At 48.0% G+C, this 25,560-nt stretch overlaps 1 protein-coding gene across 5 annotated transcripts in view; it reads left to right on the forward strand.

The window, feature by feature from the left end:
• The first annotated feature begins 5,703 nt into the window (after positions 1-5,703).
• The window catches only part of SSH1 (slingshot protein phosphatase 1), a 53,934-nt gene continuing 34,077 nt past the window's right edge, over positions 5,704-25,560 (forward strand). For 3 of the 5 annotated variants that reach the window (XM_036903987.2, XM_036903985.2, XM_036903984.2), the window contains exons 1-2: positions 5,704-5,914; positions 10,469-10,509. In XM_036903987.2, the coding sequence (XP_036759882.2) occupies positions 5,846-5,914; positions 10,469-10,509 (110 nt within the window). In that variant the 5' untranslated portion in view covers positions 5,704-5,845. Of the gene's footprint in view, positions 5,915-10,392; positions 10,510-25,560 lie in introns of all 5 variants that reach the window. The other 2 variants (XM_057492198.1, XM_057492199.1) reach the window with 2 other exon arrangements.

Genomic DNA, 25,560 nt, shown 5'->3' on the forward strand with positions numbered 1-25,560 from the left:
TCTAAACTGTTACTTCTCAGGCTAGAAAAGCTGGCAACGTACACGTGAGCCCTGGGGGCTGCTCGGCCTGGGTTCAAGTACCAGCTCTGCTCTGAGCCTCAGTTTCTGAATCCAAAGAAATGATAATTTTGGGTGTATTTGTTTCCTAGAGCTGCTGTAACAAAGTACCACAAACTGGGTGGCTAAAACAACAGGCACTTGTTGCCTTACAGTTCTGGAGACCAGAAGTCAGAAATCAAGCTGTTGGCAGCATTGATGCCCTCTGAGGGCTATGAGGATCCGCTCCATGGTTCTCTCCTGGGTTCTGGTGGTTTGCTAGGAATCCTGGGTGTTCCTTCGCTTGTGACAGTGTCCCTGCAGTCCGCACTTGGTGACTTCCCTGTGTCTCTGACTCTGTGTCCAAAGTTTCCCTTTTCATGGGGACACAATCACGTTGGGCTGCAGCTCACCCTAGTGACTTCGTCTTAACTTGATCATCTGCCCAGACCCTAATTCCAAATAAGGTCATATTCACAGGTCCTGGGAGTCAGGATTTCAGCATCTTTTAGGGGGGACACAATTCAACCCATGACACGAGGTAACATCAATGAGCAGGACAGCACCTGTAACTTTTAGTCACATTACTGCACTCACACCTCATAACCAGTCCATGAAATAAGTGCTGCCATCCTTATCCCCATTTTACAGGGGGCATGCTTCACCTGGAGCCCTACAGTTCCTAGGCTGGGGGTGTGGGGGGCAGTTTAAACCAGGCAGATCCCAAGGTCTCTGCACCTACCTGGTGGGGTTGTCATGTGATTCCTCTGCTCAAATGTCACCTTGTCCAGAGGTTCCCCTGACCACTTGTCTAAACAGCTCCCTCTATCCTCCTCTCCCCTTAGCCTGCTTTGTTTTTCTCTCAAGTCCTTTAGACAACTTGACATCATGTTTCATTTATTTGATGCTTATTTGTGCCCGAATTAAGAACTTTACTGATATTAATTCATTTAAATACAACATATTTCACATACATTATAGCAAATATGTTTGCTTGTTTGTTGTTTGACTATATCCCCCACTTGATTCGATGCCCTCCGAAGACAGTAATTCTGTTTCATTTGCTGACAGACCCCAAATTCTGAGTCTAGTGCCCAGCAGAGTATAGATGCTTCACCACTGTTTGTTGACTAAATTGAGGTTGTGAGGAAATGATTCAATGTCCAAGGAGTGCCTGGAACATATTGGATTATGATATGGTAAAGTTTTTTTTTTTTTAACAGTACATGTGTAGTTTGGCTTTTATATTCATTTTCTATTGCTGCTCTAACCAATTACCAGAAAGGCAGTGGCTTAAAACAACAGAAATTTACTGTCTTGTAGTTCTAGAAGGTCAGAAGTCCAAAATCAAGGTGACAGCAGGGCTGCATTCTTTCTGGAGGCGATGAGGGGGAGAATTGTTTCTCAGGCCTTTCTCGCTTCTAGAGTCTGCCTGCATTGCTTGGCTCTTGGCCTCCCTCGCATCATGCCTACCTATTGCTTCTGTTGTCACAGCTCCTACTCCTCACTCTGATCCTCCCCTCTCCCTCTTACAGGGATTCTTGGGATTCTGTGCAGCCCACCTGGATGATCCAGGGTAAACCCCTCCCCCCACGTTAACAGCTTTAATCTAATCACACCTGCAAAATCACTTGCCATGTCAGGTAACGTAATTCCAGGTTCCTGGGATTGGGATATAGACATCTTTGGGGGACAGAGGCATTATTCAGCTGACAAGAGCTTTATGACCTCTGAATTTCATTTCCGAATAGTTAAGGAGGAATTGCAAATTAGTTGCTCTAAAAAGGGAACTAGCAGTAGAGTTCTCTTCCCTCCCCTCTTCTAGACTGTCCTGGAGAACCTCTGTCTTTTGATGGAAGCAGAAAAACGTGAATTCCAATCCCAGCTTTACCACCCCCTAGCTATGTGACCTTGGGCATGTGATTTAACTACTCTTCCCATCAATTTCCTTATTCATGAAATAAGAATCACAGCAGTGTGATAAGAAACAAATAAAGCAGTACATCCCAGGACTGGGCACTGAGGCTGCAGAAGCACAGAAAAGGGTTACCAAATCCAGCCTCAGATCTGGGAAGGCTTCCTGGAAGAGGTGACCCTGGAGTACGCATGGGGGACATTCATGTGTGAATAGACTTGTTTCTCCAGCACACTCACAGAGCACTTTGCATAATACCTAGCAGACAGCAAATAACTCAGTAACTTGTCATTTTTAATAGTTACAAAATTAAGCTGAGACTACAAGGATGAGGTCAAAGATGATTAAATGAATTATGACTTAAAAATTATGGTGATAATGAATGAAAAGGGCTTTACTGGATGTAAGAAAATTTTTAAGCTGCCTCTTCTAGCTGGGTCCCCTCCTCCCCTTCTGGGGTCCCTTGAGGCAGACAGATTGAGGCCTGGAGGCTTTCATTTCTCCATTCCTCCCCCTACAGCCCTACCGCTCTTAAAGGCCACAGAGTTCAGTCCACGGAACATTTCCACAGAAGGGCTTAGCATTACAAAAGTTTTAAATAAAGACAGGATCAAATCATGACAGGATCAGTGACACTGCCCTGCTGGAAACTAAGGTAAAAGGAAAAATCAGTAATAACAGTACTGATTCTACTTTTATTGAAAATGTTGACATTTTGTTCATTGTGGATTTTTTGGCATTAACGTTGATTCTCCAAAATGTTGTATCAAAATAATATTTCTCTTGGTTACTGAGGTTTTTTGGTGCCCCCTTACATTTTGTATCCTCACCCTGGTCTTAGCCCTGCTCCTGAGATTTGTCGTTGGGACCGTGTGACAAGACAGAGAGGTAGTTATGAAAACGCCCAGTGACACCTGCTGTGTGTTTGCAGGTAGACTGGGGTGGGGGGTGGGGTGGCTGCGGAATCCTGGGAAGGACACTGGACTAAGCCTAGGGGCTTTTGGAAGGTGGTGTCCAGCAGGAGTTAGCTGTGGGAGGGAAGAGGGCCTCCCAGCTCTAGGAGGAAATGAGAAGTGTTAAAAAATAAAATTCATCCAAGTAACTGTGAAGAGCTAATGGGCTTTATTAAGCAATTCATCAATCGGGCAGCATCCTTGCTAGCAAGTAGAGAGATGCCCCAAAGGGCTACAGAAAGGAAGAGGTTTCTTAAGGCAGAACAAGGAAGTCATTAAAAGAAAAAAAAATATTTTGGATGACATCACCTTCATCTGGGGACAAAAGGGTCTCATTACGGGGATTCCTTTGGGGGATGGAGAGGACACATGGGACATTCTCTTATTGGAGCTGACCAGGAAATTCCTGACTGACCACATTTCTTGGGGAGATTGAAACTGCAATTAAGTTAGGTGTTAAACCACAGTTTGGCAACTCGGTCTAGCAGAAGTCAGACCATGCTGGCTCTGTCTTTTTAACAGAAAGACTGGATATGACCTCTGGAAAAGTCATCCAAGCTCCTCTTGGTATGGATTTCTTGAAGGATTGGAGAGGAAGAAAAGGGAGAGAAGACCACTAGAAAGGCCTCAGAATTTTTTTGGGCAGTGGTTCTCAGACTGTAGTCCCCAGACCAGGTCCATTGGCATCACCGAGGAATTGTTAGAAATGCAAAATTTCCAGTCTCTCCCATAACTGGGAGAATCAGAAACACTGGAGGGTGGGATCTAGAAGTCTGTGTTTCCTTTAGACTTTCAAACAAATTTGAGAACCTCTGGCCTAGGGTTCTTGACCCTAAAAGCCACACCCCTCTTACAAATAGTTTGTGATTACTAACCAAAAACAAAATCCACAGATAATCAAGCCTACCTACACATGTAATATAAAGACCCCAAATCTATAATACCCTAACTGTAATGTGAAGGAGACGTAAAGGAAAGTAGTCATAAGGAAACATGCAATTCAATATGTAAGTACTTAGTAACAAAGTCACAGAAGCTTGTGTCTGTTTTTAATGAGTGTATTTGGATTTGAGAAACAAGATATTCACTATCCAGCTAAATTGTGTCCACAATTTTATCTTATATTTGATATTTTTAAATAAGTGCTAAATAAGTATGGCTGTCTGTCTAAGATGATAGCTACAAATGCAAATCTGTTGGGTCAGCTGCTCTGCTATTCGGGGTGGTGTTGTCCTCTATAAACTTTTGGCAAATAGTGAACAACTGACAAAGCTCTCCAACAGGACAGTCTATTTTTCCCTCTACATGAATAGAGTTGCATTTTTGAAAATTCAGTGAAAGATCCTTTGTGTTGATACATAAAATGGAGTTAGGTTTTGGCTTCAGATAATCATGAAAGGGTTTTTCACCTATGCAGGTGTCTTGTGGGAATGGAGCAATTCTTCTTTGGGGGGACTGTCCAGTGGACACTCAGGACTTTTAGCCTCCTGGTTCCTGCCCTCTAAATGTCAGTGACTCTCTGCTTTCCAGCTACTCACCAAAAATATTCCCCTTAATTAAAAAAAACAACCCAAAACAAAACACTCCAAGGGGCTGTAGTATCCCCATTGAGACCCATCTTGGAGATGAATGGTGCTGAGAGCCAGACCTCAGGAATACACAGGAGATCCCAGCCCCCGGATCTGAGGGAGGCAGAGGGAGAGAGCCAGGTGACCACCTGGGTTTCTGGGTGACAGTGAGATGGATGGTGAGCCCTTTGCTAAGATGCAGAACTGGACTACTGCATGCGGGGGTCCTTGTGCAATGCCCGTGGAGACAAAGTTGAGGGAGGTTATTTTGGATGAAAGAGAAGCTTCCTATTACCAAGTCAAGCCAGTGCCGCTCTCTTGGTATCTTACTCCACATCCCTCTCTCCAGCCCCATACTGGTCATCTCTCCTCAAGATGACAGCAGCAGCCCCCTTCCTGGTCTCCCTTCACTCCTCCATTCTTCATGCAACACCCAGAGTTTTCTAGAGCAACTTGCCACTCTCTCCCTCCTCCCCTCCCTGGGATCTGGCCTCTGATGGGCAACCTCCTTCCAGTTTTAGGGTCTGTCCCCTACAACCCACTCGGGGCTGTCTCTCTTCCCTTCACCCGTTAATCCTGCTCATCCATCAGTACTCAGAGCAAACGTCCCCTTCTCAGAGAATCCTTCCTCAACTTCCCAAGGTGTTGATGGGTTTATGGACAAATAGAAGACATTCATGTATATAAGAATCAGCAAAATAATTTAAAAACATACTTAGTAACTGGATTCACCTCTGTAAAATCCCTGAGGGCTGGCAAAATCTATTTTGCTCACTGTTGCATATCCATGCCTGACACTTAGTAGATGCTCAATAAATATTTCATAAACAAATGAATGAACGAATGAATTTCTGTAGACTGCCTGTCTGGGGTTCGCGGCACAGCGACCAGGTCTTTATTTCCTGGTCCCTGCACCTCCCCGCCCGCTCCTGGCTGCGCAGTCGCCGGGCCTCAGTTTACCCGCTCGCGCAGAGGGCTCGTCTGCAAAGACGGAAGTGTTCGCGGCCGCGCGCGGTCCCGGTCCCCAGGCAGGCGAGGGGAGCGCGCGGACGGGGGCGCGCGCGCGCGGCGCGCGCAGGGGACGTGACTGGCCCGCTGGGTCTCGCGCCGCCGTTCCAGGATCCCGCGCCGCGCACGCGCACGCGCGCCGCCCCGCGCCCCGCCCCGGCCACCCCGTCAGCGCTCCGGGCACGGCGCTCGCCGGCGCGGGAGGCGGGGGCGGGGGCGCGGCGGGCGCCGAGGGGGAGGGGCGGGCCCGCCCGGCTCGGCCCGGCCGCCAGCGCGCGGCTGCTGGAGCGCCCCGGGCCCGGCCCGGGCGGCGGCGGCGGCTCTATCCTAGGGTCTCGGCGGCACTCGCGCGCCGCGCCGCAGCCATGGCCCTGGTGACCCTGCAACGCTCGCCCACGCCCAGCGCCGCCTCCTCCTCCGCCAGCAACAGCGAGGTGAGCCCCGGGCCCGCGGCCCCCGTCCGGCCCAGCAGCCGCCGCGCCAGGCCTGGGCCGCGAGTGGGGGGCGGAGAGCGGCTGCGAGGGGGCGGGGCCTGCGGGGACGCGCTTACGACCCCGCCGGGGCAGCCAGCCGGGGATTTCCGTCTGGGAGACCGTGTGTGCGGGTGTCATCCCGGTCCGGCGGTGACTGCGCGGTGTGACCCCTGTCTGGGGTGACTGTGCAGCGACTGTGTACGGGCGTGACACCCGTCCGGGGTGACGTGTGTGTGACCCCCTGCCTGGGGTGACTGTATGTGAGGGTGTGACCCCTGTCTGGGGGTGACTATGCATGAGATTGTGTGATCCCGTCTGGGGTGACTGTGTGTGTGTGTGTGACCCTCCCTCCCCCTTGCTGGAGTGACAGTGCGGGTGCGACCCGTTTGCAAGTGTTTGTGGACAGATGTGACACTTATTTGGGGGTGACTGCAGTGAGGCTGTGAGTGTGACACCCGTCTGCAAGTGGCTGTGTGTGGGTGTGAACCCCCTCTGGGAGTGACTGGGAGGCTGGGTCTGTGACTGGGTCTCCTGATTGATGACCGTGTGAGATGCTGGTCTGTGACTTGTGATCCTGGGGCTGCTCGGGCCTTTCCCTGTGTGCCTGACTGTGTCTGTGACACTGTATGTGGCTTCACTCGTGTGGCTCTGTGACCTGTCCTCTGGGAACTACCTGTGATGCTGAGAGAGAGGCGATGGGGTGCCTCGTGTCAAATTGCTTCCCTGACTGCACACCCCTCTGGGTCTGCCTCTTGGTGTGAGTTGCTGTGTGACAGTGACTGAGTGAGCTCAGCGTGCTGTGTACCTGTGTGTCTTAATGTCTGTATACAATTGAATCTGGGTTTTTCCTCTTTATATTATCATTTGGGGCTGCAAAATTATGTGTGTCTGTCTATGGCTGCAGCCGATTCTCGGGTTTCTGTGGTTGCAGAGGTGCATTCTGGGGCTCAGAGTGCATGGCTGCACCGTGCCAGTTTCTGTGGGACTGCTTTTGACCTGGCCTGGCTTTGGCCGGCTGCTTCTTGCTCTGGGCAAATTGGGGAATTGGTCCTCTGAGTCCACAGTTGGTCTGGACTGCGCTTGGCTGGGCCTCAGGCTTCTGAGCAGGTCACTCCTGCAGCTACAGGGCTGACCCTACCATCTCCCACGTTCTCTTAGAGAACTCTTTAAGGCCTCTGCTCAAAACTCCTGCCCACGGCGAGGCTGGGTATTGGCCTGAAGACAGAATAGCTGGATGGGGAGCCCTGCAGGTCCAGGAAATGGCCCTGCCAGTATCTGGGTGACTCAGGCCCCTTCTCTATGGGAGAGCACCGGGAGGTTGACTGATAACACGCAAAGGTCTGTGTGTGGCTGGGAGCAGAAGAGAAGAGGAACCTGTCTTTACCTCAGCAGCCCTGGCTGTCCTTCAGCTCCTGGCAGGGTAGCTCTTTGGCCTATTGTGCAGGGACTGGCAAGAACATTTTCAGAGGCTGCAAGATTGAACCTCCCTTCCCCTCTTCTCTCAAGGAGAGGCCGTTAATGAGTTATCTTGTCTGTAGGCAAAAGATTCTAATAGTCTCTCTTATACACGCTTAATAGAGGCAAAGGAACATTGGTGGCCAGTTACCTGCAACTGAGAAGTTAGGCCGCAGTAGCTTCTCTGCTTCCTGCAGAGAAATCTGCACTTCTACATCATTACCATTACTGCAGTTTGCAAAGTACTTCCATGCACTTAATCTCACGTTCCCTTCTCAAAAACTATAAATGCAGGATGAGTGAAGATTTGGGGCACAGGAAGAGATTACAGAAGGACCTCTCAGTTTAGGTCTCTGATTCTAAGCCCCTCTTGCCTGTGTTCCTAAGGCCTGATCTATTCCTAGGTCTTAAGACATCTTATACATTTTATTTTATTATTTTTTAGCTGAGGTATAATTCACTTACCATAAATTCACCATCTTTAAGTGTATAATTCAGTGGCTTTTTCATATATTCACAAGGTTGTGTAGCCATCACCACTGTCCTATTCCAGGACATTTTTATCACCCCAGAAAGAAGCCCAACACCCCTTAGCCACCATCCAAGGCCCTCCTCCCCACCTCCCTACCTCCCCTCCTGGTTCTTACCAACTCTGGGCTACACTAACGTACTTTCTGCCTCCATAGATTTGCCTACTCTGGGCATTTCCTATGAGCAGAATTATACACTATGTGACCTTTTATGCCTGGTGTCTTTCACTTATCATGTTTTCAAAGTTAACCACATTGTAGCACGTATTACTACTTTGTTCCTTTTTATTGCCAAATAATATTCCACCATATGGATGAACCATATTTTGTGGGACATAGGGGTTGTTTCCACTAGACGCATTGAAGCATCATTTTTACAAAGTGTCAGTGGCCTGATTAGCATAGAGGAAAACTCAGCCAGCTTTGTTTGACTTTAGTCCATCAGCAGCATCAGTCACACAGTGAGCAGAGTCTGGGATGTTCCCTGGAAGGAGAGGCTTTCCTCCAGGTGGGGTGAAGCACGAAGAAGCAAGACAATAGAGCAGGTACTTGCACCCCGAGTCCGGAGATGTGGGTCCAGACCGGCTCTGCCTCTGGTCTTCGCTGCCCTGGGCCGCCTCTGAGGGGGCTGGTGTCCCTCTTAGATATGTTCCTTGGCATCCACAGGCTTTTCTGGAGTATCTGACCTTACACTGCCTTTCCTCCTGAGGACCTCAGAGAGTGACTGAGAGGTCAATGGGTTTGAAGCTTCTACTCCCTAACTCACTTCCTCACTCATCAAAACACAGCTCCTTCGCTGGGTCAGGGACTCTTAAAGAGCAGCTGTTTCCTGACCCCGCCCATCCTGCCCCCCCCCCCCCCCCCCCGGGCCTGGGAACGGAGGGAGATCACAGCCTGACCAGCAAAGCAGCCCTCTTGTCTTTCTGAAAAATTTCCCCAATCATTAACTGTCTCACGCCTGTCATTTTACTGTTAATTTTGTGTCATTCCTTTGCGGGAACAGGCAGAGAGCTCAAGAGCAGGTAGAGTAACTTTCAGGAATGGACTGTAATGTTGTTTTTGACAGAGATTCAGGGTGACTAATTTTTATGGGCAATCTCCAGTCCCCCTTTTTTGGGTTAGGTCAGGGTTTCTCAATCCTGCCACTGCTGACATTGGGGCCCGAAAATTCTCTGTTGGTGGTTGTCGCAGGCATTGTAAATGATTAGCTGCACCCTAACCTCTACCCACTAGATGCCAGTAGCACCCTCCAAATAAAGGCTGTAGACATTGCCCAGTGTTCTGGTGAGAAAAATTTTCCCCAGCGGAAGACCACTCGGTGAAACCCAACATTCTCTTTGGCATTTGTTGGTGGCGGGTGAGTTGTTTATGCTTCACTTGGGGCAGAAGCACATGGCCTTGTGGTCAGCAGGCCTTGCCTGGCTTTCCCATTTCTCCTTCTGTGGGGTAGGGAGCCTGAGAACTGACTGGCCACCAGTGTATGCCTCTTTGTAGCAGTAGACATACATTACCCTAATCACAGGTGGGGATCCGGGGACGCTCTGGTTTCCTCATTCTTCCTTGGAATTGGCACCTCTGGTGTGTGTCCCATGCTGCCCAGGCCTGCCCCCGATTCCACCACCACCACCATTAGCTCAGTATTCTTTTCCCATTGCCATCAGCTTCTGTCTGGTTTCTGTCCTCGATCAGCCTCACATCTCTCCCAGCCACCACTGCTTTCCAGGTCTCCTTTTCCCATTCCGTGGGCCCCTCTGTGTGACATATCAAACATGCCAAGTCCCAGCAGTGCAGAGTTGTTTGAGGTGGTGGGGGAGAGTTTCTTCTCATTTCAGTTTTCTCCTTGAAAGGACAAAGAAAAATGGCAGTTGGAGCCTAAGACTTATAATTACTATTGAAGCCTAACCCTCTGAGCCTTTAAACTTAAAAAAAATTATTAAATGTCCCTTTCTTTCATTTATATAAATAAACCAATAGCTTACAAAGTTTTATATTAAACATTTAAGGCTTTTTGAGAACCACCAAGAGCTTTGGAAACCCACAGACAGCCAGCCTAATCCTGGCCACCTTCCATTGTGAAAGACTTGTCCAGAATGGTTGTTTTTTTTTTTTAAACCCATGTGTTGGGGCTTAAAATCGTGTTGATCACTCAGCTATTGCCTAGCTTGATGGAGGAAATGGATTCTCTTAAAACATAGCTCCTTCCCCTTAAAAAACAGTAAGATCCAAAACAGCCCTGGAAAGCTGAGAAGAGGATGCTGAGTAAGAGTGCCAGATAGGAATGTGCAGTTGACAGCGGCCGTCCACAACACAGTGGCAGGACTGCGGGTAAACATTGAGAAACTTGAAAATTCTTCCACGGAAATTACTCAAAGAAACAGCAGAGCAGGATCGGTAAGGAAAGGGTGTGGCTGTTTGGAAACAGCCAGGTTTCCTGGACATCTGTATCTTTTTCAGACACCAGAGCAGAAAATGCGAGACTTAACCTGGGGTTCGTTGCCAGCCGTGTGACATTCTCTTTCTTTCTCCGTAGTTGGAGGCTGGCAGCGATGAAGATCGGAAGTTAAACCTCAGGTAAGCAGGCTTTCAATTTTCATTCTTAAGCCTTTCTTTGAAGCAGCTAAGAAATACTCTTGTTCCTCTCAAAAGGGAGCAGTCTCAAAAAAGAATATAGCAATTTTTCACTAGTGCTTTGAAAACTATACAGAAAGCATATACTGTAGTGCTTTAAAAATTACATGTATGTTTACCTTTCAGCCGCCTTCATAACATTGTAGAACACAAAGACAAGAAGGAAAACAATTGCCAGTATTCACCACCCTCCAGATTTTATATCTGCTTTTTAGAGAAATAATCATTGTACTATGCTCTCGTTTTTCCATCCTGCTTTTGGTAAGGTATCCCTTTAGAGGTAAGCACATTGCTGATTTGAAACAGATATTCAACCCCTTACGTTTATTAATTCAAGGTGTTTTTTGTGCTTGTGAGAAATCTTGAGGTATGCTCATTTAAAAAATCCCTTAAGGTGTGGTCCTCAGTTGCTGTCTTCAGACTAGACAACCAAAAGCATTTCTGTTCTTGCCAAAAATTAAGGCCTTCCCACTGCGTATTTGGTTGGTTTACAGAAAATTTAGCGCCGCATTATATAATATATCCTTATACAATGTATTCTGCACCAAGGAGCTAGTCTTTAACTCTCAGGGTTTAAAAAAGTAAACAAGAGTTTCAAGGATATTGTTCTTTTTAAAAAGAATGTCTGTTTCATCTTGTGGGGAGGAGGAAAATTAATTGGAAAAGGAAACGTATTCAGAAACTGGGGTCAGCCACTCTTTACCCAGAGCAGCATGTTCTCCCGGTTCATCTCACATGCAGAAGTGGCAGAAATGTGTTGAGCCTGTCTTTGAAGTTTGTGTGTTTGAGTAAAGGGAGGGAAAATATTCACTCCTGTTGGGGCATGCATTCTTTCTGAAGATTGTATGTATAAGGGAGGAATAGCTTGCAAAAGTCAAAGATATGTTTTATTTCAATCACTGGTGCTCATTTTAATGTTATGCTCAAGGAAGGACCAGTGATGATGACAAATTGACTCTTTCCCCTGGGGCTTTTTCTTGCTCCGGGCTAGCTCAGGACTGGAAGGCTGGAATCAGCCAGACTTCCAAGAGGGGGCAGTAATGGGCCACACTGTAGATCAGTCTCTCAGGTTCGGCTCTCTGGGTGAGAGTAGGTTAGGGAAGAAGTGGAAGTCTGCTCTTTGGGGGCTACTTGGGACAGGAGGTGCTGGGAGAAGGGCCTGCTGGCCCCTGGGAGGCCTTCAGAGCAGCTGCGTCTGTGCCGAGGCCCCTACAGCGCTGGCCCAGAGTCAGGATCTCCTCCATCCCTTAAGCCCTCCCTTTCTCCCAGGGCTCTTGCCTAGGAGATAGCAGTTAGCGCTTTCACTTATATTGGTTGTAGGGCAAAGAACAGTTTTTGTCTTTTTAAATTGCCCTTCATAAGCTGACAGCATAGTATTTTTAATTGTTTCAGTTTATAAGAACTCAGAAATAGCAATGATAGGAAAATACGTGTGCCTTCTGACCAGTACCTTTCAGGGTTGTGGCATGGTTTGTGGGGCTCTGTGCACAGAGCTAGGTCCACGATGAGCTTGGGGAATGGCTGCTCCCTGTGGTCTTCCTAAGATGAGCGTATAGGTGTTGGTTCACAGCTGGGAATAGAGGGTTTGACTCCTACACGTGCTGTGTCCACTGTGTCATGCTGGGTAGGTCCCTAGAGGGCCATCACCTTGAATGCTATGTGATATGGAGCAGCCTATATCCTTTCCCAGCTACATCCCTGTAAGGTACAAACAGGGACATAAACACTTTGCAGAATCAGTGTTGTAATTCAGACAGTTTCTCCGAAGGCCTTCTGGGAAATGTCTCAAGAACTGACCGTCTCAGGCCCAGAATGAAGCTGACTGATGCAGAGCAAGATCGATCCAGTTCTCTCGCTCTTCCCCTGCCTGCTGCGTGTGCAGGCTGCTGCAGGCCTCCTCTGATACCCTCTGGAAGCTATGCTGTTCAGACTGTGGGAACTGGTGAGCAGGTGGCTTTGCTGGCAGCAGCTCCTGGCTCCCTCACCATCCTGGGAGCCGCCTAAGTCTGGCATGAGACGTAAGCGGTTGTGTGCCAGGCAGGGCCCCGGGGAGAGAATACAGTTGTGTTGTTTCCAGAGTGTGGATCAGGGGTGAATTTTTTTTTTAATCCAGCGTTTCCAAGTCAAGCACAGGAAAATGTTCATTAGAGTTTAAACAATTTTTTTTCTCTTGCCTGCCCAAGCAAACACGTAGGCCAAAGCAGCAGGATTTTGGCCTCCTTGTCTTAATCTGGTTTCAGTGGTAAACCGTAAACTCCCTTACACCCCTGCCTCATCCTCCATGCTCCCTTCCCCTTTTGGCCTGGACTTGGAATTCCCCAGAGGAACCCACTCTGCTTATGACCGTCTGAAGTGTGGTGGTGCCTTCTCTCCCTCCCCGACGAGGATGGGCGAGGGCTAGATGTCTGTGCTCCCCAGCGATGCTTTCCATGGCCATTCATTACCTCTTCTTTTGTGCCTGTCTACCTGTTGGTGTTTCTTACATTGAACTTCCCTGTCCCTGTTGACAGTCTGTCTGGTTAAGTCCTGCCAAAAGGTGTCGGTGCGCAAGTTGCCTTATCGGTTATCAGCTGCGTGTAACAGGTTACTGAAGCTCAGTGGTTCTAAGCAGTGCCCAGCTGTTGTGTCACGTTGCCATGGGCCAGGAATCCAGACACAGGTGAAGCTGGGTCCTCCGCTTCAGGTCTCACTCGGCTGCAGTCAGGGCATCGGCCAGGGCTGGGGTCTCATCTGAGGTTCAGGTCCTCATCCAGGCTTACATTGGTTGCTGGCAGAATTTATTTTCTTCCAGCTGTAGGAATCACAGCAGCTTGCTGCTTCAAGACAGCAGGAGACTCTGCCACCGCAGGATTTGTTAGGGACTGCTGTCACAGGAGCAACCCTCCCGTCACCTGGGCCATACAGCATATCCTGATGAAGGGAGCGACTGCCTCACCCCGTTCCCTGGTCTCACCACACTCAGGAATGGGGCTCTCCCATGGCACCCACACCAGGGCCCGGAGTCTGTGTCCGTCTCAGAATTCTGCCCACTTGTCTCAGTCTGGGTGACATGCCAAGTCTAATGTAACAAAACAGACATATAAACAAATAGATTTCTGTTCCATTTACAGATATGACAAGACAGGAGCATTACGAAAATTGATGCCAACTAAGGGATGCTCAGTCCCCCTGGGAAGAGGCCAGGAGCACTGGGGAGCCTGCAGGGTTTGACCACCATGCAAATGACTGTCCCATTCTCTCCACTCAGCAACTACACGGTTGTTCACACTTGCAGCTGGCATCTCTAGAATTCGCTCCCACTTTGAATATTTGGCCTCTGAACTACCACCTCTGTTGACCCTTACATCTTTCTCCATGAATTTTGGCCTTACGGAGGGATAGGCCTGGGTTTGGCCCCCACTTCTGTCATTGGTTGCCTCACTCGGCTATCATATGACCCTGGGCAGGCCTGAGTGTCCACTGGGCAAAATCATACACAGTGTGTAGAGTTGTTGTAATTCTGATAATTACATGAATCTCCTCTCCCACGGAGGACGTTGAGCTGATGCTGGCTGCCTGTACCTCCATCAGGGACCAGCTTCTGTAGGGAGTGACTTGTGGCTCTTGCTTTTCCTTCCCGTGTGCATTTTTCTCTCCTTCATATTTTCTTGGGTCTTGCTTTGTAGTATCTTTACTTCAGTACGGAGATGTTTTCCACTAGCAGGCCTGGCTGCATAATTGGTAGAGCCTGGTTGCAAAATGAACATTGTGGAGCCCCTTGTTTAAAAATGAAGAATTCTAAGAGGGCAACAGCAGAGTATTAACCAAGTTGAGGGCCCTCCTGAGCCCTGGGCCTTGGTGACTGCACAGGGCGCCTGCGCACGAGACTGTGGGCCCCCATAAGGGTAGTGCCTTCCTGGCCTCTACCTCACAGTGCCTGGCATGCACTGGACGGGCCGTTGAGGTCTCATAAATTGAATCTTCTGTGTTCTGTTTCACGTTGAACTCAAAGTGGCCTTAGATGACATATAGGAAACAAAGGACAAAGAGATTTTTCCTGCAATTTCCCCATGCAGTTTGCCATTATAGTCACTGTTATATCAAACTCAGTACCCCTCTGTCTTAGTCTGCCGGCTTCTGAGCCATTTATTCAACCAATATTTACTGAGCACCTACTGTGTGCCTAGTGCCATATTTCTAGGAGCTGGGAGTATGGCAGTGAACTAAACAAATAAATCCCTGCCCTTGTGGCTGATTCTGTTGGGGGAGACAAGAGAGTAAATAAATACATTAATAGTGTGTCCATACGTGCTAAGGAGAAAGAGTGGCACAGGGACAGAGGACCTGCAATGAACCCTTTAAACATGCTCTGTGAACCACCTTTCATGCATCATTTCATTTAATCTATGCAGAAATCCTGTAAGGAAGGCACCATTTTTATTCCCATTCTTTAGACTAGAAGACTAAGCTTCAGAGAGGTAACTGGCTTGATTTCATATCATAGGAAGTTAGTAGTGCCAAGACTTCATGCTCCATGTCTCTTTGTCTCAAAACCTGTCCTCTTAACCCCAAAATTCAAGAGCCATCTCTACTAATCCTCTTCACACGGTTCAGGTCTCCCAGCAGGAGACTGAATGAGTTTATCCGGAAGAACCATGGTTTTGCAGCCCATTCTTGAGGCTCGAACCCTAGTGGTCTTACCATGAGTGGTGTGCTTGAGCCAAGTGCTGTCATCCCACCTCCCCGACTCCACTTAGAGCAAGCATTGTCAAGGATACCCCTTCCGTGATTCACCTGGCAGCACCCGGGGAGTACTCACTTCTGTTTATCGGGTGCCTGTAGGTGCAGGCGCTGGATTTGGGACTTGGTGCATTTAATCTCTTTCCGTCACTGCAATGACTGTGAAGTGACTGCCTGCCTCATTTTAGGGAACTGCAGGCTGGTGGGAGGCCGGGGCCCAGGTTTGAATGCAGGTTGCTGTGACTCGGAAACCCTTGTCTCTTCCTGCTCTGATCCCGCACAGGAGACTTGCAAATCTGTGTTCAGCTCATCCTTTGCTGTCCCTGCTTCCCCGATTATAGGCAGTAGTCTTTCATTGGCTCCAATTTTAAACACTGGGGTCCACAAACTTTTTAAATTCTGGGGCCATCACACTGTGTGCGGCTGCATCTGGTTTAGCTCGGGTATTATTTCTGGTGGTTTGCTGGAACATCTGCCTTTAAAATCCGAACCTGCCTCTGGTATGTGTTAAATTTTGTTGTTCAAAAACTCATCTGAGTAGAAACAAATGGGGACAGAGGCGAAGAGCTAATTTGATTCTGGTGGAACTTAATTAAACTGATTAATGAGGTTAACTTTAACTGAATTTTGCTCAGAGTCTAGTAGATTTTGTTAAACTTCCAAAATACCAGCACTTAAGAGTTCAAAATAATGCTGTGGGTCTCTGGTTTCATCCTTCCCATACACTAGCATGCTAGGGGAGTATGTGCACACACCAGGAATGCCCGTGCTCTTTCTTCATTGGCAACCAGCAACCACCCTTATGGTAAATGGAACAAAGCTGTGAGAGGGAGTCAGAGAACCTGGGTTCTGTCCCAAGCTGTATTATCTGCTGTGCAACCTTAGGCAAGTCACTAAGTGTCTCTAAGCCTCCACTTCCCCCTTTGTAAAGTTGAAGAGACAAGAATAGATTATGGTTTCCAAGTCCAAGCATGAAGTCCTCAGACCACCCCCACCCCCCATCTAGATCTGTGTTACATTGCACTCCTGTTCGCTGTGGATCTGTAACGGTGGTTATGGCAAGACATGGAGCCAGTGAACCACGAGGAGGAAGCGGGCCCTTGCACAGACCCACCTCCTTCTCAGTGGAGTGGTGAGCCAGCCACTCCGCACCCTCAGCATCAGGGCCACACACACAGCAGCAGCCACTGAGAAAGGGCTCCTGCCTTTAGAACCCTTCTTTGGTACACGTGGTGAGGTCAGATCTCTGGATTTGGACAACTTATTAGAAAATTCCTAAGACTCAGAGAATATCCAAATGAGTCATTCTGCTTGAAGGAAGGCTACAGTAAGAAAACAGAATTAATCAAAATGGGCTTAGCTGACATAAGCAGTGATTGAGCTGAGGGCGGGACAAGACTGTGAGTCTGGCCTGTGCGGCTCCCACTCCCGGGGTGTGGCCAGGACGGGCGGGGTTCCCATGGTAGAGGTGTGTGCTGATGACACTGCGCCCGCCTGCCTTGTGGGGTGGCGGGGAGAATCACAGAGGTCGTGCAGGCAGGCCTGTGCCCGGATCAGGACCCAGGCCCCCCACCCAGTGACTTGGGCAACTGTGACCTTGGGCCTGCCAGCTGCCCTCTCTGGAACTGAGGAGAAGTCCTCACTCTTAGTGGCTTGTGGGGCTTAGGGAGAATCCATTCTGGGCTTGCCCGGTACTGCCTGACACATGGTAGCTCTTCTTTGCACTGATGGTACTGAGAACCCTTCCGGCAGCACTTCCCGACCTTCTTCCCCTCCGTGGATGGACAGAAATACCAGAAGGCCAACCAAGCTGAATCTAGGCAGAAGAACAATCAATGCTTGGCCTAAAAACTGTTTCAAAGAAGCCATCAGAGTCCCAGACCCTGTGTTAGGAAATGTCTGGTGCTCTCCCTGCTGGGGGCCACTGGGCACTGGCAGAGGAATTCCTGGTCAAGGTTGGCACAAGCTTGCCAAGAGTTCCTAAGGTGTGTTTCCCCAAATCTGGGCCTGGTCAGAATTCCCACAAGGGAGGGGACCATTTGTGTAGTTTGGAAAGAGCCAGGCCACCTGCTGCCTCTAGAAATCCCTTGTCACTTCCAAGATGTCCAGACATCCCTATTCTGTGCTGGGCCTATAGCAGGTGCACATGGCAATGGCTCTTTGGCCTGGGGTTGAGCCTGTTCAACCATGTAGCAAGAGAGATCCCCAAGGAGCCTGTTCCCCAGGCCTGGGCACGCCTCTGCAGACCCCACATGGGGGATGGGAGAGAGAGGTATCTCTTGGGAAACAGGCTGGTAACAGAGGGAGTTTTTATTTAGTTATTTGCTTTATTTATCAATTCAGACAACATGTATTTAGTGCCTACATATGTATTGGATTCTATACTCACTGCTGAGAATTTCTTGTTAAGTCAGAAAGAGTCCTTACCCTCCAGAGGTTATGTGTGTGTGCTGTGTCTACCATAGCTCTGTCCAAAGGGATTTGAAACAGCTTATTAAATTTATAGCAAGCAATATAACCTAAAATTAGTGAGAAAAGTAGGACATGGAGAAAGTAAGGGAAATAAGATGAAGTTAGAGGAAGGTTCGTATATGGAAATTATGGTACAATATTTGTATGGTTCTCAGAGTTTAGCTATAATCTGACTCTGAGCTTCCTAGGAGGCAAAGCAAAGAGAGAAACAAGATCTCTTGCTTGACTCATGGTGTCCTTAAAAATACCACCAGGTCGGTTCCTCTGAAGAATTCTTGAAAGTCACCTGTGGGTGTTCATAAGAAGACCCAGTGTGATGGGTGGACAAGCAGGCTGTCTTAGGTTTGGCCCTGAGGCCCACAGGGAGAGCTCATGCTGCGGGCCCATCCCACCAATTAATCTGGGTATCTGTGGTCATGAGAGTGAAGTCAGCAGCAGTGCTCGGTGCCAGAGCTGCTGGCCGCCCCAAACATTGAAAACAGGATGCTGAGTCACATCCTGCAGGCCTGCAGCATCCTGACTTATGTGCCCTTCACAATGGGAGGCTCACGGGCAGGTTAGCCCCCCACTGTTCCAAAAGCGTGGTCTCCGAGCAGAGAAATACTAAAATTAGGTTTTACATGGACCCAGGCTGTGTGTGCGCGAATCTGGACACACACAGCCCAAGGAACCGGGAGAGTGGGACTTCCTGTCATGCCCCACTGCCTTCCACACGAAGCAAGGCTGCTCCTGTTCTGGAAAACACAGAGGGGAAGGGGTCCTGAGGCAGGGAGAGATCTCACTGGTGGGGACAGGGGTGGTGGTAAAAAGCATCCAGAGGTTAGAAGAGGAAAGCCTTGAAATATGCCAGTGACAGACCAAGAAAATGGTCTAAAGCTTTCATCACTGGCCAGTGAAGAAAAACTGCAAGTACTGCTTTACCAACATCCAATTAAGTGGAAATTTTTAAAATAATTTTTTAGATTTTGTAACAATTTAAAACTTAGAAAAAAGCTGCAAATATAGTACAAATTATTTATTTTCTGAACTAAGTTGCCAGCCTGATGCCATCACCCTTTGACTACAGGCAAGGACCTTGTACAGAGCAGACCTTGACCCTGATACACGACTGCCATCTAATCTTCAGGCCCCATTTAAGATGCACCCCTTGTCCTGACAATGTCCTTTTTAGTGGAAGCGTCCAGTTCAGGATCACCCGCTACATGTAGTTGTCCTGCCTCTTCAATCTGGGACACTCCTCAGTTTCTAACTCTCGTGATCGGGACACTTCTGAAGGTGACAGGCCCATCATTTTTGTAGAATGTCCCCTAGTTTGGGTTTGTCTGATGTTCCCTTGAGATTAGATTCAGGTCACATGTCCTTGGCAGGACTAGCACAGGAGCGACGCTCTGCCCTTCTCATTGAATCCCATCAGATGGTACATGATTTGGGTCTGTCCGATTACTGGTAGTATCACCGAGGTGGGCTTGCGCGGCTTCTTTACTGTATAGTTACTCTTTTCCTCTTTTTCATGAAGAAGTATTTCTTGGGGGGATACTTTAAAATTATGTTAATAGCCTGTCCCCCATCAAGTTTTCTGTTTATTTACACCTGTATGGGCTCATGTTTGTCTATTTTATCCAGCGGTTTATAATCCGTTAGTTGTATTCTTGACTTGAAAGTTCACATTGTCCCCAATTTGGCCAGGGGGATCTCGTTCAAGCTGGCTTCTGTGTCCCTTGACATGTGCACATCATCTTTTAAGCACTTCCTTGGTCGCTGGCACCAGATGTTCCAGGCTTCATCTTGTGCTTTCCGTACCCCATCTCGGGAACCAATCATTTCTCCATTCAGTGGGGAATGGAATTAGAAGCTGAGGTAGGTGCACTATTCCCTGTGGGGTGTTGCCATCCTCAGGCCCTCTCAGTGGGTAGAACTAGGGAATATGTGTCTGTATGTGCATATGCATGCATGTTTGCATCCAGGTGTATTTATTTAAATGTGTGGAAAACCATGAGTTCAGACTGATGCCCTCAATTCTGATCCAGCACCTTGGGGTTCTTTCTAGTTTTCCCTCCGTTATTTCTTACTCCCTTCTCTGATAGTGAGAAATCCGGCTCCCAGTTGTCCCTAAAATACTTGTTGGGTTGGTCTCAGTGCCTGTAACCAACCTCCCATCCCTGTAGCCACCTCTTCCCTATGCTCCTTGCCAGCTTATCACACCCCCTCCCAATCTGAGATGCCTGCTTTGCTCTGCCCACCAAATTTTAGGGCTGAATTGGTCAGGAAGAGAAGTGGAATTTTTGATTCTGTGTTTTCCTGAGGTGTCAATTCAGCAGAAGTACAATGCTTGAGAGTCAGGATTCTGGTTTCCTTTCTTGGCTTCTCCACTTGTTGGCCATGTGAACTTGGGCAAGCAACTTAACCTCTCTGAGCCTCAGTTTCTCTATGTATAAAATACTCACAGATGGATGCCAAGGATTAGGTTAGTTAATGTGTATAATGTGCTTAGCATGACACTCAACAAAGATACTTGTGTTAATGTTACATTTTCTGAGTGTGCCCTGTCTTCTGGGCACTGAGAGGGACCCAGGGAGGAGAAGTCATAGCCTTAGCTCTCAAAATCCCCAGGGTGATATGGAGAACTTAGTTGTGTTGTCTGAAGCACCTGGTCGCCTGGAGGACCCAGCTGCCAGCTGACTGTACACCCCCTACAACATTTACACAGCGAGTCTTACTTGTCCGGTTCATCCTGTGTGTGCTGAGCACCCAGCATTCCAGCTGCTCAGAGATTACCAAGGCGTCTTAGTCATGAAATGCTTTGAGAACAAGGGGGAGGACAACTTGGTCCATTTGTTTATGAGTATTTTCTTAAAATCTGTATGTCAGTTGGGGAAGGAGATTTAGAAAGTTATATGTGTCCTGGCCCTTAAGTTCCATTTGCAAAGTCTAAATATACTGGTACTATGATAATTTCACTACCAGTGACTAGGTACATAGGTCCAGGTACACCATTTGGGAATTGGGGGCCTTGGGTTCCTGTCACTTTCTGAGGATCTAACCTTGGACAAGTGACTTGACCTCTAAGCCTCGATGTCCTCACTGTAAAATGAGAAAAGGTACTCCAGGATGCTGACGGGGAAGAGCCATGGTTTGTAGCTAGGGCAGTGAGAGAAGGCTTCCTGGAGAAGGTGTGAACATTGGAAGGTGAACACAACGTGGGGAGGCAGACAGGATCAAGAGAGAAAAGACTGTGAATAGAGAGCCAGAGTGGGAGAGTTTATGAGGACAATACGTAGAGAGGGAAAGAGCAGAGAATGCGTGCGGTATGAGAGAAAGAGTGTAAGAGGCACTGCAAGGAAGGTTTTTATATAAATCACTTTTTCTAATGGTATTATAAGCGCCTGAGGTCAGAGAGTATGAGATGAATGACATTTAGGTTAACCACATGTAATGGCTAATTGTGGCTACCATAGAACGCTAACAAAAGAAGTTTGGATTCTGGAGATAATGTCACATCATTGAAAGTTCTGAAACTGGTAAATGATGTAACAAGAGCAGTGGTTAGGAGCTACGCAGAGTGGTTAGAGGCCAGAGGTCTCTGCCCTGATGCTCATTAGGCTGCAAGCTGCTGGAGCCTTGCTGCCCATACCATAGCGGCTAGCCCCACGTGGCTCAGGAAAATTGAATTGAATTGAAATTAAATAGAATGACAGATTCAGTCCATCAGTAATGCTCACCATATGTAAGTATTCAGTAGGCACCTGTGGTTAGTGGCACCGTACTGGACAGTGCGGGTGGAGAACATGTCTATTCTCTCGGACAAAACCGCCCTGCAGGGACATTCTGAGTACCTAGCGTGGAGCCAGGCACACAAGTGATGCCTGGGACCCAGTGGATGTTACGTGGCTCGTGGGGATGAGAAGGGCCAGACTGGGGTGGGGACTGAGGGGCTGGGAAGGAAGTGGCCCCTGGAAAGGTTAGGACTTGGAGACCAGTGAATATGGAATGGGGCTGCACACTGAAGGAAGGCCTAAGCCCCTGGGACCAGTTGAGACAATCCGTTCTTGGAATTTCTTAGCTGCTTTGAAAACGTCTCCTTCATGTGCCTGTTATTTCTGACTGGCTAGGCTGTCTTTGCTGCCATTGCATTTTCCACACAACGCAGCCTTTCTACCTTCTGCCCTCACTCAGGGGCTCGATCCTGGTATACCAGGTGTACAGAGGAAGGTAGCACTAGCTCTGGCTTCTGCACACAGGCCTGAGGGCTCTTGGGGTGCTATCGGGGAACTATCCTAAGGTTTGTTGAGCCCACTCAAGGCACATCATTTGCTGTCTTACTTATGTGTGTGTTGAGTGGGGGAAGTCCTGCTTTTGCAAACCTGCTGGTATATTCAGCGGCTTGCTCCTACCCGTTGGTATGAAGGATAGCTGTGTAAGCTGGTCTCAGAGAATGTCTCTTACTGTCTGAAATACTTCTGGACATTCTTTCTCTCTGAGAGAAGCCTACGCCTTCTAGCCAAACAATACATGCCCCAGCAGCAGAGACATTTGTAATGAGCCCTGCCAGGGTTTCTTGCCTGTGACCCCATTCCCTGCAGAGCCAGAATCTCTGTATTCTCAGCATTATGTGTTGAGGGGAAGAATTTGGGAGCCCAAGCTGATAGATGGGTCAGGTGAGTTACCTGTTCTCTTGTGCTCTGAAGAATGGTGTTTGGGGCGAGGCCCTGCCAAGTTCCACTGGGAAGCACAAAATAAAAAAGAACAGGGCCTTGGTACAACTCAGGATCTTTGTGACTTACACACGTGAGTTCCAAATGAGGGAAGACTCTGTGGGAGAGCCATGGAAAGAAACTCCACCTCCACTTGCAGTCTTTGGCCCATCTCTCTCCAGATAGTGTCTTCAGTCTTCTTTATATCTTCATAAACTCCTCTTTGCCTAGGAATGAAGTTCTGAGTCCATCCAAACCATCACCAGTAGTGGTTCTGAGGTCGATCTGTATCCATCCGGCTTTACCTGCTGCTATGTTGCTGTAGTCAGACCATCCTGCCCGCTGATCTAGAGATTCTGTGGGAAGGGCACAGAACTTGGAGCCTCTCAATCCAGTTCTGCCACATACTAGCCATGTGACCACAGACCAGTCAGTTGTCTTCTCTGTCTTGATTCTTTTATCAGAAGAATGAAATTGTAAGAATTAAGTGAAAGAACGTAGGAGAAAGCTCTCTGTAAACTATAAAGCACCATTCAGATAGAAGGTATCATTTAAAACAACAATCCCTGAGTGCCTATGACATGTGAGTGTCCTAGACATTTAGGAGCTGAGAACTTACGTTGACAGCTTGATGGATCAACCATAAAGCCCAAATAGCTTTGCACATTCTGAAACTTGTATTAATTAGTACACTCTGAAATGTTCAAGTTCTGAGAAACCAACTTATGTAACCAAATTTATAAGAAACAGATATATAAACCAGAATAGATATTTATGAATTCACAATGGGGCCTTTCATAACAGAGACCAAATCTTTCTCTGTTCACTATATAGTACGTGTAACATAATCATACTGTCTTGCTCCCCTCTCTTTTTTGCTGACTGATCCTTCGAGGCCCAGCTTTGTGTTTTTTCCAGGGAGATCTCCCTGGACCCCTAGGCTGGGATGGGCATCCCTCCTCTTGTGTGTGTGCATGTATCCTGATGGGCATGTATCTGCAGCATCCGATACATTCCTCCACTGTGGAACTTGTTTGCCATTGCACTTTCTGACCGGCGTCCATCTGACCTACTGGAAGGTAATGTTCCTGTAGGGTAGGAACCGTGTTTGTTTCATGTCTGAATTTCCAGGGCACTGACTAGGCACAGTAAATATTTGTTAATCTAAATGGAATTAATGGAACCTTCTCTTGGACAAGTGCTCATTGGCATCCACCTTTTCTGTAGTGACAACTGTACCTTCGTTCCTTTTTTTTTCTAGAAGGTATCAAGTCCACTAGAGAACCACAGTCCACTCAGTAATCTCCTTGCAGGGCCAGGTGCAATCGGGAGTTAACTATCATCCATAGAAAAGTAGTTCAGGTCGTTTCAACCTGTCCAGTCAATTTGGAACTCTTGTTAGGGCCTCTACTTGAGGCTCATATTCTCCAATTTTGTGTGAGCTTTAGCGTTAGAAATGCTAAAATCATGCCATTTAAAATGTATACTGTGTCCTCATCTATAAGATGGGGATGATAATGCCTGCTCAGTCTGCCTCGAAGAGTTCCACGAAGATCAATGAGCTGACACTCTCCAGAATGCTTTCTCAACAGCAGAGCTCAGGGGCGTGGCCTAGCATCGTAATGCGTGTCCTTCAAACCGTTGTGCAGGGCTGTCTTTCAAGAGCAGGAACACTTGTCACTCTGAAACTATTTGGTGGAAAATGGGCACATGCAGTTATTTGCTAACCTGTTTTGCTGCTTCTAAGGAGGGTGTTGTTTTGTTTTTTGACCTAGCGTGACCTCCTCCCTTCCCTGTACTGAATTGTGTTACTCTCCTTCCAAGAAGATGATGCTTTTTTATTGTTGTTATTTTTTTACCCACATAAAACATTTATTTACTGTGCACCTACTATGTGTAAGGTGTTTTTGTGGAGCCCATGGAGGAAGGCAGTTTTCTGTGTGTCTTCTATTACTAAGTTCAGGGGTCCTTAACCCTGGTAATGCATCAGTAGCATTTCTGGAACTTTTTAAAAAGTAGATACTTGGACTTAAAGTAGACATTTTGAAATAGAATAGGCCAAAGTTAGGCCTGGGTGTGAATATGTTTTAAAAGTTTCATAGGTTCTTCAGATGTATAAACAGCTAGAAATTGGGGCACAGCATAATATTCTGTAGTGTAGTGTCTACATTTCTGTTTTTCAAGGCATTAAGTTTCCAGGTGGCATGGCAAACACCCAGACCACCCAAGCATGTACCCACCACTTAAAGAGGATGGTTATCTATCTTTGCCCTTATCAACAATTGGGCAGGCTTGGCTTGGCCTGTATTCCTTAGTTCGCAAACATTTGGTTACTTGAGTGAATGAACAGACCTCTTTAAGTGAGTATCAGAACATGCATTTGATAAACCATAAATTAGAACCCATAAATAGGGATTCCCAGACCATTGCATTTTATTGTCTTAAACCTCAGTGTGCACCAGAGTCCGTAAGGGAGTCTGTTAGCAATGAGGCTGCCCTGGCTCTCCCTGGAAACTCTACTGCAGGAGCTGGCCTGGCTTCCTTCGTTTGTCATACGAAGAAAGTAATGCCTGCCCACAGAGCTGTGGGAACTGGGTGCCAGGGCATAGCTGAGCACCTGGTGCAGGCCCAGCCACATGGCAGGAGCTCCGCAAGTGACAGGACAGCTGGTGGAAACCTGCTGTGAAAGCTTCTTGGTCACGGTGGCGGTGCCACCCACAGAGCTCCTCCTTGGGAGGGGTCTAGTCCTGAAGGACCAAGTGAGGTGGCCTGTCCCATAATTGTGACGGTGGCAGTCCCATAACAGGAGTGGCGGAAGGACCTGGCGCTGAGTGTGCTCTTCCTGTTTCCCTGAATCATTCCTTCTCTCTGTTCCCTGCACGATGATCTCACACGCTGGGAAGAAGGGCTGAAGACACATCTGGATTCCAACTTATTGGTGACGTTGAGCTTTAGCGGAGCCAGAGCAGCCGCACTGCAGTTTCCTGGCAGGGCAGTGGCTCTCATTTTCACTCTGAAGAGTGAACCAGGCATCCCAGGGGTTAAGAAGGTGGGCATGGGAGAGAGAGATGTGCATCTAGTCCCACCTGGTAAAGATGTATGTTCCTGGGCA

Source organism: Manis pentadactyla, chromosome 14, assembly GCF_030020395.1.
Source record: "Manis pentadactyla isolate mManPen7 chromosome 14, mManPen7.hap1, whole genome shotgun sequence".
Lineage (NCBI taxonomy): Eukaryota > Metazoa > Chordata > Mammalia > Pholidota > Manidae > Manis > Manis pentadactyla.